This window comes from Apteryx rowi, unplaced genomic scaffold, assembly GCF_003343035.1.
Source record: "Apteryx rowi isolate R43461 unplaced genomic scaffold, aptRow1 scaffold_140, whole genome shotgun sequence".
NCBI classification, from domain to species: Eukaryota; Metazoa; Chordata; class Aves; order Apterygiformes; family Apterygidae; genus Apteryx; species Apteryx rowi.
The window spans coordinates 1,363,100-1,378,349 of NW_020447642.1; the positions used below are offsets into that span (position 1 = coordinate 1,363,100).

The window sequence follows — 15,250 nt, forward strand, 5'->3', positions numbered from 1 at the left end:
TACCTGGGTCATCCAAAAGCACACATCCGCCCCAAGAGCTCTCCTGGTCCCCCAGAGCGTACTCGGGTCATCCAAAAGCACACATCCGCCCCAAGCCTGCTTTCAGTTTACCAAAAAAACCACTCAGATGTGGAAATCTCAGCTGTGACTCTGCCCACCCACCACCATCACAACGCGGATGAATCGGATTCAAAGGCAGTCTCGAATACATTAACACCTGCCTTTACTTCAGCACACATTTCTTTTTTTCCCCCCCAAGAGAATGTAAATCACACCCCACAGGCTCCGAATCCGGAGAGATTTATGTCTTATAAAATTATAGTTAGAAACTGAGAGTGTCCAGAAATCCTCTGTCTTCAGCCTGGGTGTTTTTTCCCTTAAATAATTCAAAGAAAAGCTCAAACCTGTCGGAACAGCCTTCTAACCCACTTCCGCAGAAAACACAGGCAGAAAACGGGGAGCCGGGGAGCGCGCTACGGCACGCAGCCCGCGGCCCCGGCCGCCGAGCCCCCGGCACTGCCCCGCGCCGGCCAGGGCTCCCCCTGCCAGCAGCTCCCCCAACGCATCTCGGGGGCGTTAAGCTCCTCTCAGAGAGAGTCCTCCGCTTTCTAGTAGGAAAGCAGCCAAGAGTTTAACAGGGTTACAGAAATTACTCCCTAAATCTATGGAATTTAAACCAGAAAGGATATTACCATGCTAAGCTCTTTTTTTTTTTTTTTTTGGCTACCTGACAGGCTTTTCTGTAATTCTCCAGCTGCCTTTGCAGAACATCTCAGCAGCTGAAGGTTGCGTCCATCGATTCCCACTAAAACCTCCGGTGCCGACCCCAGGGGACCGTGCACCCCAAGGGGGGGAAGCGCCCGGCGGGGACGGCGCTGGGCTCAGCCTGCTTTGCCCGCTCGTTGGCATTTTGGACCGGCTTCTTTTAGCCATTAAACCAAATCCATAAGTGAAACGAGCCTTTTTTGCTGCACCCTGGAATACTAAAAAGCCAGAAATAAACTCGGCTCAGTGATGCACAGCGAGCAGAAGAAATAACAAAGATCAAACGACTTCAAAACCAAAAAACCCTCTGCAATCAAAATCCTGTGCCTCTCCTCCGGAAAAAGTTATTTTGGGATTTTATGTCGTAATACTATAAGCAAGGCTGCTGGAAGGGTTTGGGGTTGGGTTTTTTTTTTGGTGAATAACATTCACAAGGTAGCTGACACTTAGTAAAACCCACGTGTTGTGCAGCGCTTCTGTGGGAATATTAACAGAGTTTAAGAGCCATCTGTTATGGGCCAGAGTGAGTAAAAAAAAAAACAAGCGCATTTTCACTTGTTTCATCCTATTCTGAACAAACCCAGCCTGGCCAGTCTTGCAAAGAGAGCAGGCCCCAGTCTGGGCGCCAGGAGCCGTACGGCTGTCAGCGCTACGCATGCAGAGATCACCCCAAACGCCGGCAAAGAGCGGATCGTTTTAAGGGAGGAGAAGTTTTCATTAAAGCTGACGTCTGCAAATGTCACCATCATTAAGGCTTTTTGCAGCAGAAGCTCCAGCTCTGCATCCCTTCACGCGCTAATCCTCTGCCGGTTCCCGTACGGAAATAGCCTCCCGGTGTTTCGGCAGCTCTGATTTGCTGCAAAAAAAAAATCGCTCGGATCAGCTCTACTTCGTGCACCGTACTGGAGCCGAGCAGCACTTACCTCATCCGAGATCTGGCCTCCGAACGTGACCCACGTCCCTGGAAAGAGCGAAACGGGGGTTACTGCATGGTGCCGGTGCTGATGCCGGTGCCTCCCAAGCGATGCTCCTTAACTAACGGCACCAGCGGAGCCAGCCGCAGGTGCCGGCCCTTAGCAGCCCTGGCTAAGCGGGTGCCGGCGCCGCGGACGCCCCGGCCGGTTATCGGGCTCGCTGGCCCCCCGCGCGTTAAGCCTCTTTAATTAAGCCTCTTTACGCAGGTGGGGGGGGGGGGAAAACAGGATGAAAACTGATTTCCACATTAAAGCCTCAGAAGTGTTATTTTTTTATAGGAACACATTAAAGGGCTTTTCTGCTGAAAAATGTTGACACTGTTTATCCCAAAGAGATTTTTTTTTTGCTTGAATGCGCAGCAAGGTCCCAAGCACAGGTGGGAAGAAAAGCAGTTATTTACACCCGTTAAGCGGGGCGTTATCCGAACGCAGCCGGTCGCTCCGGAGCAGGGCAGGAGGCGCCGGCCGCACGGACGCAGGTAGCGAGGACGCGCAGGAGCGGGCTGCTCTGCCGTAACCCGCCGCCGCGCCGCGGCATCGCATCGCATCCGCCGAGCTGGCAGGAGCAGGCCTGGCCACAGAGCACGGCTTCCCTTGCCGCTTCCCTCCCCTCATTCTCGCTCCGCTTCGCGTCTTCTCCCCTCTGGAGCATGCGGCTCGCCCCCCCCCCCCCGGGCGATTTCGGAAGCTCTCAAGGAGGATTACTGAGCCTGGGGGAGCTTAGGAAGCCTTGCACGAGGTTTTGATCCGCGGAGAGTTTAAGCGAACGAATTAATCTCCTCGGAGGGAAGCACGGAAGAGAAGCCACTTAGGAAAGTCCCACGAGCTGGGCCGCGGCGCGGGCGGCTCCGCCGGAGCAGGAGCCGGGCAAAACGACGGCCGCGCAGCCAGCGGCAGCCTTTCCTCCTCTCTCCCGCCCCCGTTTCGGACAAGGCCAGTGCAACCATGCAAAAGTGCCTGCCGGCTAGAAAGATCCTTTTTCCTGCAGTATTTTAGACCGTATTTTTTAAAGGCTGCCTCACGCAAGTGGTCCGGTTGGCACCAGGGAAGTTTGTGCACGGGCAAAGCCCCCGGGCGCAGCGCTCCAGGCCGCCGGACGCGCTCCCGCCCCGCAGCTCAAGGCCGCTATCGATACGCCGAGGATCGGGGCAAAATTCGGCAGTGGCGAGCCGGGGTGCGATTCCCGGCCGAGGGGCCGGCCGGCGCGGTTTGCCTGGGGGGGGGGGGGTTACTCACCGAGGCCTAAGCACGAAACTCGCAGTCCAGATTTTCCAAGGTTTCTGGAATAAAAAGAAAATGATTAGAAATTAATATTAAATCCTGCGGGGACACACGGCTTTAATAACTCAGCGGAAAAGCATCAGACTAAGAATGCCGGTCTAGTTTTGTCCAAATCATCCATTTTCCTCTGAAACGGGTAGACACTCTCAGAAAAGTAAATTCCTGATTTTGACAACAGTGAACATACTGTAATACTCTTTCGCCCCGCTCGGTCGCGACTCATTTTGGGTAAAATAAAGAGGAGTCAAAACGCAGCGGCAGCAGCGCGGGCGGTGCTGGGCTGCCGGCGGCGAGGCCGGGGTTGCGGGCGCAGCGGTGCCGCTCGCCCCGGGGAGCCCCGCTGCCCACCACCGCCGCCGCCGTGCTGCTGCTGCTGCGGCGCTTCGGCGCTCCGGGCTGCCGTCGGCCTCCGGGCGACACGCGGCGAAGAGGGTTTGCGGCGTCCCCGGGGGCGCCCGGGGCTCGGCCACCGTCATCGCCACCCCGTTCCTGCGCTCCCGGCCCCATTCCCACGCTCCCGGCCCCATTCCCACGCTCCCGGCCCCGTTCCCGTGCTCTTGGCCTCGTTCCCACACTCCCGGCCCCGTTCCCACGCTACCGGCCCCGTTCCCGTGCTCTTGGCCTCGTTCCCACACTCCCAGCCCCGTTCCCGCACTCCCGGCCCCGTTCCCACGCTCTTGGCCCCGTTCCCGCACTCCCAGCCCTGTTCCTGCACTCCTGGCCCTGTTCCCATGCTCCCAGCCCTGTTCCCGCACTCTTGGCCCCATTCCCACGCTCCCGGCCCCGTTCCCGCACTCCCGGCCCCGTTCCCGCACTCCCGGCCCCATTCCCACACTCCCGGCCCCGTTCCCGCACTCCCGGCCCCGTTCCTGCACTCCCGGCCCTGTTCCCATGCTCTTGGCCTCGTTCCCGTGCTCCCGGCCCCATTCCTGTGCTCCCACCCACGCTCCCACGCTCCCGGCCCCATTCCCACACGCCCGGCCCCGTTCCCACGCTCTTGGCCCCGTTCCTGTGCTCCCACCCCCGTTCCTGCGCTCTTGGCCCTGTTCCCATGCTCCTGGCCCTGTTCCCGCACTCTTGGCCCCGTTCCCATGCTCCCAGCCCCGTTCCTGCACTCCCGGCCCCATTCCTGCGCTCCCGGTCCCGTTCCCACACTCCCAGCCCTGTTCCCGCACTCTTGGCCCCATTCCCACGCTCCTGGCCCCGTTCCCACACTCCCGGCCCCGTTCCTGCACTCCCAGCCCTGTTCCCACGCTCTTGGCCCCGTTCCCGCGCTCTTGGCCCCGTTCCCATGCTCCCGGCCCCGTTCCCACGCTCTTGGCCCCGTTCCCGCGCTCCCGGCCCCGCTCGGCTGCTCGGGGCCGTGCCTGCGGACCGCCACGGCCGAGCCTCGGTGCACTTAAACGCCACGAAGGCAGAACCCCCCCGCTGGGGCAGCGTCCCCCCCCCGGGCCGCTCGCGGCAGGCGTCTCCCGGTGGCGTTAGCAACCGCCGCGCGCAGCCGCCTCTCGCCGCCGGCATCGGCCGCGCGGCCGCGCTCAGCCCGCGTGCGCCTCCCGCGCTTCCCCAGCACTTCGCGTTCCTCGTAGTAACACCGATTAAAGTATTCGCCTCATTCAGCTTCGCGTTTTTTTTTTTATTCACCTTCACACTTGTCAAAACATTCATATCCATCGCAACGTCTAAAGGAAACTCCCGGTCCGGTTACGGCGCCGTCTGAGCAGCGAGCTTAACCAGCGCGCTCCTCGGCTGGGGGGAAGCCGCCCTCTCCGAAGGCGAGGGAAGGCTGCCGCTCGGCGCGCGACACGGGCTCCTCCGAGCCGTAAGCCAGGCAGCGTTGTTCCCTTCCTCCCCGCTCAGCAGAGCCAGACAAGATAATTAGCTGGGAGGCCGTGAAATGTGCCACGTCCTAACCCCCTGCCCTAGCTCGGAGCTGCTGCTGCTGCTGCTGCAGCGCAAAATACCCTCCTAATTATACCCTCCCGCTTTAACCTTTACATCACAACTGGATCCGTGCAATTTCTTTGCCACATCACGGTATAATTTGGGGCCCGTCTCTCCACCTTTTATTTCACAACACTGCGAGCAATTACTGCACTTTTTGCTGCTCTGCATGAGCTATTTACAGCAAAAGCCGAAGACGACAGAAACACCCAAAAAACCCGCAACTTAGCAAAAAAAAAAAACCCAACCCAGAAGCTTGTTTTGCAGTCGTTCCAGCTATTGCACGCACGGGCAGAATTTTGCGTGTCGAATAGCTGCCAAAAGCCCTGGAGCAGTGGGGAGCTCCGGCCCGCGCCCACGCGGAGCCCGTGCGAGGCTCTGCTCCGCGGCCGGCGCTTCCCGGCCTCCCGCCACCTTCCTCTTCTCCCCCGAGGCCTCGGCATGATGTGGGAAAGCGTTTTTCTGCCTACGCCACAAACCCCTAAAAATAGATCTTTTTTTTTTGTATTTTTTTTTTTTGCTTCTGAATGAAAATACAGATGGGCCCTGCGGCAGCATAGCGATCGTCCCCGTGCCGAGCGGCGGGCGCGATGCCAGCCGGCGCCTCACCACGCCGGGGCCGCTGGGCCGCCGCGCTGCTCCTCGAGCCGGCCCCGCCGCCGCCCCTTCCCCGGAGAAGCCGCGTGCTGCTTTGCACTTCTCAGCCGTTTGCATTCATTCTGCAGAACGGTTCGGACCCGCCTGCCGCCGAGCCCCGAGCGCCGTGTTCGAGGTCGCCCACGCAGGGTCGGCGCCGGCACGAAGCCCCTTCCTGACATCCAGGCCAGCGCCCGGCAGACCGACCGGCGAGCGCGTCGGGACAGAGACGCTGCTCCCGTCCCCGGAGCCGCCTTCGCTGCTTATTTCGCCTGCGTGTGAGCAGCTGCTGGGGAAATTTTATGTTTGCGATAAAGAGCCGGCGCTGAAGCTGCCAAGTCTTTTTAGTGCAAGATCCTTCTTGCAGAATTAATTCGGTACCTGCTTGGCAGCTGCTGAAAAGGTATCCGTTATGTTGCATCCGCATCAGAAATCAAACGCAGGGTGATTTCTCTTCGCACAAAAATGAGCTAAACCCCTTTGCACGTTGTCGGCTACGAAATTCGGCTCAAAGCGCTGACAAGTGAGGTTAGCGAGAGCAGGCGTGCGTGAGGCTCGGCGAAGCCCGCGGCGGCGAGGGGCACTGCGAACGCCTCGCCGGGGCAACGGGCACGCTAAAAGCGGGGGAAAAGGGTGTTTAAAAAAAGGTTTTGCTCCTGCAGCCAGCAGCTCCTTAGTCACTGTCACAGCCGATTCGCGAGGTGAAGCTGGTGTTTATACGCACCGGGTGGGTGAGATCGCTCCCGGGGAAGCGTCACGACGGGAGCGCGGGGGTTTCTGCTCGCCCAGGAGCGGCCCTGCGGCGACGGACCCGCCGCCCCCGCGCCAGCTGCTGCGGGAAACAGCACGGGAAACAGCGCCGTGGGCGTGGGAAATGGCACCGTGGGCACAGGAAACAGCACGGGAAATGGTGCCGTGGGCACGGGAAATGGCGCAGGAAACAGTGCCGTGGGCGTGGGAAACAGCACGACGAGAGCGTGGGAAATGGCACTGTGGGCACGGGAAACAGCGTGGGAAACGGTGCCGTGGGCGTGGGAAATGGCACCGGGGGCATGGGAAACAGCGCGGGAAACAGGCGCAGGAAACGGTGCTGTGGGCACAGGAAACGGCACCGTGGGTGCAGGAAATGGGCACGGGAAATGGTGCCTTGGGCGCGGGAAACGGCGCTGTGGGCGCGGGAAACGGGCGCGGGAAACGGGCGCACGGCCACCAGATATGACACCTGCACCCCGTGTTTTCTCCTGACCGCATGGGAAATCCTAAAAACTTCCACGAGCGCGTGAAAACAGCCAGGAAAGGGAGGGGCCCAGCGGGCGGCAGCCCCCGGCGGGTCCGGCCCCCACCCGCGCGGTGGCTCTGCCGGGCGGCACACGCTCGCTAGCGCGAGGGGCGCGCGGGCACGGAGGGGCCGCGCGCAGACGGGGCAAAGCTCGGGGCGCCGGCCGGCTCCTCTCCGAGCGCAGACCTCGGCGGTTTGGAAGCACTGAGCCATCGACCGGGTTACTGGCGCTACAGCGGATCAATAACTTGCCTGAAATAGCAAAAACATTCCGGAGACTTGGTTCTCTTCCACCCCAGAAAAATCAAACCAAGCAGGAAAAAACCATACCCAGAAGCTACAAAACTGCCCAGGAAAATAAATGGTTTGTTTCTAAGCAGACAGCCGGGAAAAGCAGTTTGTGCCTCGATTCGGTTACCGTCCAAGTCGCGGAGGCGATTAATGTGCCGTCCCGGACTGGCCCGGCGGCCCCGCTCCCCTGGAGCCGGCGGCTTTCCTGCCGGGACGAGGGGGCCTCCGGCACCAGCACGTCTTCCCGCTGACCCTTTTTGCACGCTTTTCCTTCGGGAAACCTTGCAGTGCCCGGCAAAGGCTGCTGCAGGGTTACGGCTGCCGCGGCCGGCGCGCTCCCGCGTACCTGGCACCGCCGCGCTCGGAGCGCTTTTATGCTGATGCTGTTTGCGCAGTCCTGCTCAAAAACAAAGCGCCGACTTTTCCAAGTCAGCGCGGCTAAGGAATTAAGTAGCCGTTAAGGAGGATGCTGCACTGCAGTAGCCTCAAGTCTCTCAGCGCTGGTCTGCCCAACCTATAAGCAACTGATTTAAAAAACAACAAAACCCCCCCAAACTACAGCTCTGTTAAATATATATATTTTTATATATCTCTATATATAGATATAGATATTTCTAAATCTATTTTTAAACACACAGCTCTCGTTCGTGTTGCTCTGTCACTGACACTCAGCCTCACGTGTGCTTGGCGCAGCAGCTCCCGACCACCGCGCGGCTCCGGGCAGGACCCCGCCAGGCCCTGCCGAGCGCCGGGAACCGGCAGAGCTGCACCATTCCCGGGAGTCACGCCATTCCCAGGAGCCATGCCATTCCTGGGAAACCTGGGTGGCCCTGGCAGAGCCGCGCCATTCCCGGGAGCTGCACCATTCCTGGGAAACCTGGGCAGCCCTGGCAGAGCTGCGCCATTCCCGGGAGCCGCGCCATCCCCCTCCAGGGAAAAGGCGAAGAAGGGCGCTTGGGAGAAGGCCCTCGCCTGGCCGCGCGGCTCCCGGGAGCTACGGGCTCCGCGCCGCGAGGAGCCAGCGGCCGTGGGGGCCGCGCGGGCCGGGCCGGAGCCGAAGGGCCGGGACAGGCCGGGCGGAGCGGCGGGAGAGGCGGCGTGCTGAGTGCCCTCCGCCCAGGCGCCCGCGGGGCCGGCGCGCTCCTCTTCCCCGGCGCTTTGCAAGATTTGCGTGCGGACGGAGGCGGAAAGACGCAGTTCTGCAAGACGCGGCCGGGTCTGCGGATGGTGGCACAAGCGAGCGGCGGCGCGTCGGGACTGAAACGCCTGCCGGAGCGGCCGCCCAGGCATGTGCGCGCGAGCCGCCGGCGCATCCGGGGCGGGCGAGGGGCAGCCGGCAGCAGGAACCGGAAAGCAATAAAAGGGGGACGAGGGCGAGTAGCGAGTAGCGCGCCCAAGGGGGAGCGCGGAGCGGCGGCAGGAGCTGCGGGAGGCAGCCGGGGGAAAGGCTGCGCGCCAGAGTCCGGGAAACGTTAGGTTTTGCCTTCTTTCCCCAAGAATCCCGGGAACAAAGGAGGCTGCAATCCCTTCGCCGAGGCTTCGGCTTTGTAACGTGACAGTGTGGGAAGACTGGAGCATGTCTGAAACAAATGTTCATTTTGGCTAAAAAGACAAGAGCCTAAGGTTTAAAATCCAGGCGAGTATTTGGCAGGGAAAAGTGAGAAAAACTCGCCTGTGCCGCAGCGGCGGCTCTAAACCAGTTTAACTCTTTCTTGGGAGAGGTATTTGGTGGAAGTCGCGCCTCGTACCGCTGCCGGCCACGGGCCGCTCCGCGGTGATTCCCGCAGTCGAGGAGCAGGAGGACGCAGAGGCCGGCTGGGAAGTTTTCCTCCGTGCTTTCGGAGGCCGAATGCTCCCGCGCGGCTCCCGCACAGCTCCCTGCCCCTCCGCCGCTGGTGCCTGCCCAGGCTTTTGCGGAGCATCCCCCAAAAGACGGGAAGACAGCGTTTCGCGCACACCTTCCTCGCTCCTCAGGCGATGCCCGAAGAGAAAAATGTTGTTTCTGTGCGAGATTGTACAGGGGATTTGCGAGCTCAGCCCCAGCTCGGCCCGTTCTCCCGCTCTGCCGTTCCAGGCCTACGGACTGTGCAGGTCCAGCTTCCCTTCCTTTCCATGCTGGAAGGCAGCCAGGCGTCCGTGTCCGACGGCCGTCCGTGGGCCGCGAAGCTCGGCGAGGTCCGAGCCCTCCCGCGGGAGGCGTCCGCACCCCGGCGGACGAGCGCCGGCTCGGCTCCGGCACGGGCTCGGCATCCTCCGGCAGCCTCATCCCGGCGGGAGCGCGCGGCCCTCCTGGCCAAGCCGCGCTGGGGTCCGTGATGCGCTGCCACCACCTGCGGACCGCGGCAGGCCCAGGGCCGGCTGCTACGAAAACGTTAAAAAAAAAAAAAAAAAGGAAGAAAAAGTCACCGTTCCTGAAGCTTTCAGTGGGAAAGCAACGTTGCTTAGGAACATCCCCACTACCGCTAAAGCACGGTTCCTTTCCGCGCGGAAAACGGATGGAATACGTAACCTGGTCCCTAAAAACCAGGCTGCTTCGAGCAGGACGAGGGGCCGAGCAAAAGCAGGAGCGTTTGGGACCCCCCCCCGCACGACCCCGCGTCCCGCAGCCTCCCCCCCCCGGGCCCTCGGGCCGGCTTCGGAAAGGAAAGAAGATTCCCGAAGCGACGCTGCAGCAAGGGGACGAAAAGGACGGATTTTGCTGCCGAGCCAAGGCGAGAGGGCACGGACACGCTAACGCTCTTCTTCGATCGGCTTCGGCGCTTCCTGGCTCTTCACGCCGGGTTCGGTTTTGCCCCAGCGGCTCCGTAAGACCCGCAGGCTTTCGGGAGCGCGCAGCCGCCCCTCTAGCGGCCCCGCGGAGCCGGAGGCGGCTCCAGGCGGCGCGGGCGGAAAGGGAGCGAAGCGCGGTTCTCCTCTCCCGCTCCCGCAGCGCGCGCAGCACGTCCCGCCGAACTGCAGCCGTAACTGCGGTGACGCCGGATCGCAGCGCTCCCCCGTTTCATGCGCTTTTTAACCACGTGCTTGTGCCGAGAGCACGCAACGCCTCCCGCCGCCCCGCGAAAGCCGCTGCTCCGCTCGGGCAGACGCCGCCTCCGCCGGCTCCTATCGCACTGCCCGTAAGATTCCCTCGTCCCGGAGCGACGTCCAAAACCCCCGTCCTCGCAAAGCGGCGGTTTCCGGCCTTTCCGTGCTCCGCTGCGCAGCGCGTCCCGCTGGCGGCTTCTGCCCCCGGCAGCCTGCCGAAGGGGCACCCCGAGGATCGGCGCCTTTTTTTTCCAGCTGTTTGGAAATCTGAATCGGTTTTAGGCAGGTGAGAGGAGATCGCTGCGGCTTAGCGCGGCCTCTGCTTCCCTTCTGGCAACGCCGCGGCGGGGGGCAGGCGGGCGGCGAGGCCCCGCGTTGCTGCCGCCCGCGCACGGGGGCACCGATATACAATAATAATAACAACGAGAAAAGCCGCTTGCGGCAGAGGCGGCGGCGGCCGGGCCCATGGGCAGGCGCCAGGCACCGGGGGCGGCGGGGACGTCGCCTCCATCGTTCCAGCTCAAATTCCCAGGATTTCGGCACGCTGCTGCTTTTCTTTTTTTTTTTTTTGGCTGGAGCCTCGTAAAAGTCACCGGTGACGCATTAAAATGCAGATACGGGGGGAAGAGATGGGCGGCAGCCAAAGGCAGGAGCCGGCTCTGCCCTTTTCCTGCCCGCGCCGCGGCTCTGCACGGGGAAAAGCCGTCGCTCCCGGGCTTTCCTCGGCGCCGGAGCGGCGCTCCCCAGCCCCCGGCCCTTCCCCGGGACGGCAGCAGCACAGGGCATGACAGCGGGAACGGAAGGATTTGCAGCTGGTACCATGCATCGCGTGACCAAGTGGTGCTGGGTTTTCCTGGAAAACAGGAAAACAGGTGCCCGCCGGGCAGACGCGGCCCGGCCGCTGCTAGCACACTGCGAGGGGTTTTGGCGCTGTGAGTTAAGGTCCGTTCCCCGGGTCAGGCTTAGTTTACAGCAGTGCAATGAAGACCCGGCAATGAACCGTAAAAATCAACCTGGGTTGCAGAGCCGCTGAAATAATATGTGATTTTATATTAAAATAATAGCGCCATTTGCATGTGAAGCGCTTAAAACTGCTGATAGTTGCGGCAAAAGCTTCCATGAAGCGGGAATCACCGAACCCTCGAGGCAGGTGCCACGGCCGATGCCGTAGGGTCGCGCAAGGAGGAGGACGCAGGTCCCGAACCGCCGAGGAAGCGTCTGCTCCCGCTTCCGCCCCTCTAACGGCATGAAAGGTTTATCTCCCGTTTCCAAACCAACGCGGCGGGATAAACGATCGGGGTGCGTTTCCCAACCGGACCGCTCCGAAACCCGAGCCCGGGCTCGTGTCCGGGGGCAGCCGCCCGCAGAGCCGAGCTCTCGGACGCAGCGCCGGCGCGGACGCCGGGAGGCTGCCGCACAGGAGGCTCGTGCCGTAGCGGCACCGTCGCTGCTTGGGCCGGCGGCGCGAGCGTGGCCCCGCGCGCAGCCGGGGCTGCCGCAAGCCCCCGCACCAGCGGCTCCGGATTCCTGCGAGGCGCCGGCTGCCGGAAACGTGCCTGGAGGGGCCGCTGCCGCCCCCTCCTCTCCCCTGCTCTTCATCGTCCTCCTCCTGTTCTTCTTCCTCCTCCTCCTCCTTCTTCTCCTCCTCCTCCTCCTCCTCCAACTCTTCCTCCTCCAATTCTTCCTCCTCCTCCTCCAACTCTTCCTCCTCCAATTCTTCCTCCTCCTCCTCCTCCTCCTTCTGCTCTTCCTCCTTCTCCTCCCCCTGCTCTTCCTCCTCCTGCTCCTCCTCCTCCTCCCGGCTGGTGCTGGGGGGCTGCAGAGGCTGGGGTTAACTCTGCCGTTCAGCGTCCGACACTTGCCGCATCCGTGAGTTGTACCTGCCAGTGGCCGCTTAGGCAGGCAGCGGAGCGGGACGAGCAGTTCCTTCTGCAGTCGCGTTTCTCTCGTGCCGCTCGATGCGCGCGAGCAGGGCGCAGGGCGCAGGGGGCTGGCGCCGCCCGGGCTCGCGGTGGCATCTCCCCGGCAGGAGCCCGCGGGGCAGAACGGTGCCCTGCGCCCGCAGCCCTCGGCAGCCGCCAGCCTCCACAGGCGCTCGGAGCCGCCGCCGCCAATTATCGACGAGCGCAAATAAACAGACCTTCGTTAGCCGGGTCCCTCGTGCCAGCGCTCCGCCGAGCTCCGAGCGCCGAGGCCGCGAGCACAGGGCTGTTTGGGCAGCGTGGCGCGTGCCGGCGGCCCGGCCCCGCTCGGCGCATGGGCAAGGCTGCAGGGACGCGCGGGGAAGCCGGTGCCGGTCGCGGTTTCCAGCGCGGTTTCCCACGGTGGTCACGGCACAGCCCAGATAACGCCGCGCACCAGGGCCGGGGCGAGCTCAGTGTTACAGGCTGCTCAAATTTGGCTGGACAGTAAATGACAAAAAAGGCAAATCGGGAGGGAGACGGCGCCAGGCTGCGATGCTCGGCCCCCGAAAGCGGGCGAATCCCCAGCCCGCCGCCCTGCCGCCGCGCTCCACAGCAGCGGGCGCAAAGATACCTCACTGCCTCCCGCAACGATGCAGCAGATCGCAGCCGTCCGGGCCAAGCCTGGCGAGGAAGAGCTTGAAAAGATCCCGAATGCCGCGCGCGAGCATCTGGGCGGCTCCGCCAGGGCAGCTGAGCCGGAGTATCGACAGGACACGGAGGAACAAGAGGGAGCACATTTATTGCCGCAAACTCTGTGTTTCCTATCGGCTCCTCTCCCTGCACCCTGGGAGAAGCACGGGAGCGTGCGGGATGCGGGATGCGGGATGCGGGGCGCCGGCCCCCGCCCGGCCCCACGCGCTGGCACCGCGCTCCCGTCTCTCTCCTTTACATAATCCCCCTGACAGCGTCACTCTCGTCAGCCGCCTCGTATCGGAAAGTGCCTCGCGGCCGTGGGAGGGAGGCGAAGCGCCGCGGCTGGGCAGAAGCATCGCGAGCGACGCTGCGAGCTTTGCGCGGCAGCCCTGCCAACTGCATCTTCAAAGTTACCTAGATTCCAGAGCGGCTTTAAAGGGGGAAGCGGCTTTCATTATTTTTAGCACAAAACAAGAGGCATCTTAACTAGCACGTAATTTTAAACCGCGTACGCTGTAAATCTGATCAGCAGTGACACAGTTCAGGCAGAAAATGAACAGAGAAGGACTTCAGCTGTGGATGTAAGGGAGCTGAGGACTTTGCAGAAGGTGGGAAAACCGGCCGGGTTGGGCGAGCGGCACTAGGCACCGCTCCGGCACTGCCGGCAGCCGCCTGCCCGGCTGCAGGGCATCTCGACTGAGCAGCGCCGCGGCTGCGCCTGCAGCTTTGCTCCGCTCTTCCCCCAAATCCCCCTCCGCTCCTCCTCCGGGGGCAGGAATCATCTCCAGATATGGAGATATTTGGGAGCACAAAGAGGGATTAGTCATAAAGATAAAACCTCGATCTTGTTACGACGGAGATGCTATTCCTGATGTCATTCCCCAGGCCCTCGCAGCCGCAGCCCTGGGAATTGTGCTCAGCGCCACCAGGAGGGTTAGCGCTCGCTACCGGCGTTTTAACTAGAAATAAGCCAGAAGCGGTTTGCAAAGGCCGGGCTCGGGGTGCCCGGGGTGACCCAAAGCGCTGCTCTCCCGCACAGGGGCCCAAGAGGGAGGCGGAGGCCAGAGGCCGCCGGCCAGCACCCCTGCATGACAGTGACGCCTCCGGGAGCGAATCCCGGTGGGAATGGGCAGTGCCCAGTGCCCCTCGCCAGCTGGGGCAGAGGCGGCGCAGGCGCCCCAGCAGCTGGTGGGAGCGTGCCACGGAGCGTGCATCGCCCCGGCCACGCATGCGGAAACACCGCGATCGCCAAGTCAGGCGAATCCTCTGCGTTATTCGCCAGCAGTTCAAACACGTCCGGGCAAATTACAGCCGAGCGCCTAATTCGCTGGGGTCTCCCCTGGCCTGGCCACGCGTTTCCTCGGGAGTCAATGCGACGAGCTGTTGCGTTGGGATTTTCCTAACCACGAGGCTGCCCGGCCGCCCACGCGGGAGCTGCCTCCCTCTCGGTGCTGACATCCCGGGAGCGGGGCTGCTCCGCCTGGGAAGCGCTGCGGCCATTGCATCCCACCCTGCCCGGCCTGGAGCACGCTGCCCGTCAGCCGAGGAGGGGGCAAAAGCCCCCCGACCTGGGGTGGAAAGTGCCAGCGCTGCCCAGCCCCAGCAGCTCAGCCGCAGGGAGCAGCCTGCTCCCATTTTGCACTGCGAGGTTAAGAGAAACAATAAACTCTGTGGGATGCATCAGGCTTTTCACGAGTCAGGAATCTCGTCCGCATTTCACGTGAGACAGATGGGTTTTTAGTCCCATCCTGGCTAGTAACTCGGGCAAAGCGCCTGTAAGCGACCGTCGCGACGACACGGTGCCTCGGGCGGCGGCTTCTCCTCGCCCCATGCAACGTGCTGCGCGGGACCCTTCCCTGGCCGGCCGGGAGCCTGCTCCGCTACCTGGTTTTTCCGCGTGACGCTAACACAAGTTATATCGAGCACACAATGGAAACCACCTAAGCAACCCTGTTACAGAATCCACCACCGCCGCTTAAAAGCTGGGAGGGCAAACGGGTTTTGTATGAAACACACACGCCTGCAAAAATAGCAGTGCCCGAGTACCATGCCGTCATGCACAGGTTTAAAAATGTATTTAATAACCTCGGCGGAGCTCTCCTTTCAAGAGCAGAGGCACGCAGAAAGGAGGCTCCCCGGCGGCAGCCGGCGAGGGGGCGGCGCGGCGCGGCGGGGCCGCGGTGCCCCTACCTGTATTTCATGCCCGTCTGCTTCGCGGTGGACTCCTTGAGCGAGATGTGGTGCTGCGGCGTGAAGGTGCCCAGGCTGCGGGCGATGATCGCCACCGTCCGGAATTTGGCGCGGGCGGCGCTCACCACGTTGGGCGCCGCGCTGCTCTGCTTGCTGATGAGCCGCTCCTCGCCATTGCGACTCTTGAGGTTGTGCTCGGTGCAGGCGATGGACACTTGCATCGCGCCCGCCGCGACGCCCCGCGCGCGGCCGCGGGCAGCCGCCTCCGC

General features: G+C 62.5%; 1 protein-coding gene across 2 annotated transcripts in view; it reads right to left on the bottom strand.

The window, feature by feature from the left end:
* The window catches only part of KCNAB1 (potassium voltage-gated channel subfamily A member regulatory beta subunit 1), a 26,457-nt gene extending 11,255 nt beyond the window's left edge, over positions 1 to 15,202 (bottom strand). For both annotated transcript variants that reach the window (XM_026057713.1, XM_026057712.1), the window contains exons 1-3: positions 14,982 to 15,202; positions 2,976 to 3,019; positions 1,689 to 1,726 (exon numbers count right to left, since the gene is read on the bottom strand). In XM_026057713.1, the coding sequence (XP_025913498.1) occupies positions 1,689 to 1,726; positions 2,976 to 3,019; positions 14,982 to 15,202 (303 nt within the window). The remainder of the gene's footprint in view (positions 1 to 1,688; positions 1,727 to 2,975; positions 3,020 to 14,981) is intronic.
* Between the last annotated feature and the right edge of the window lie 48 nt (positions 15,203 to 15,250).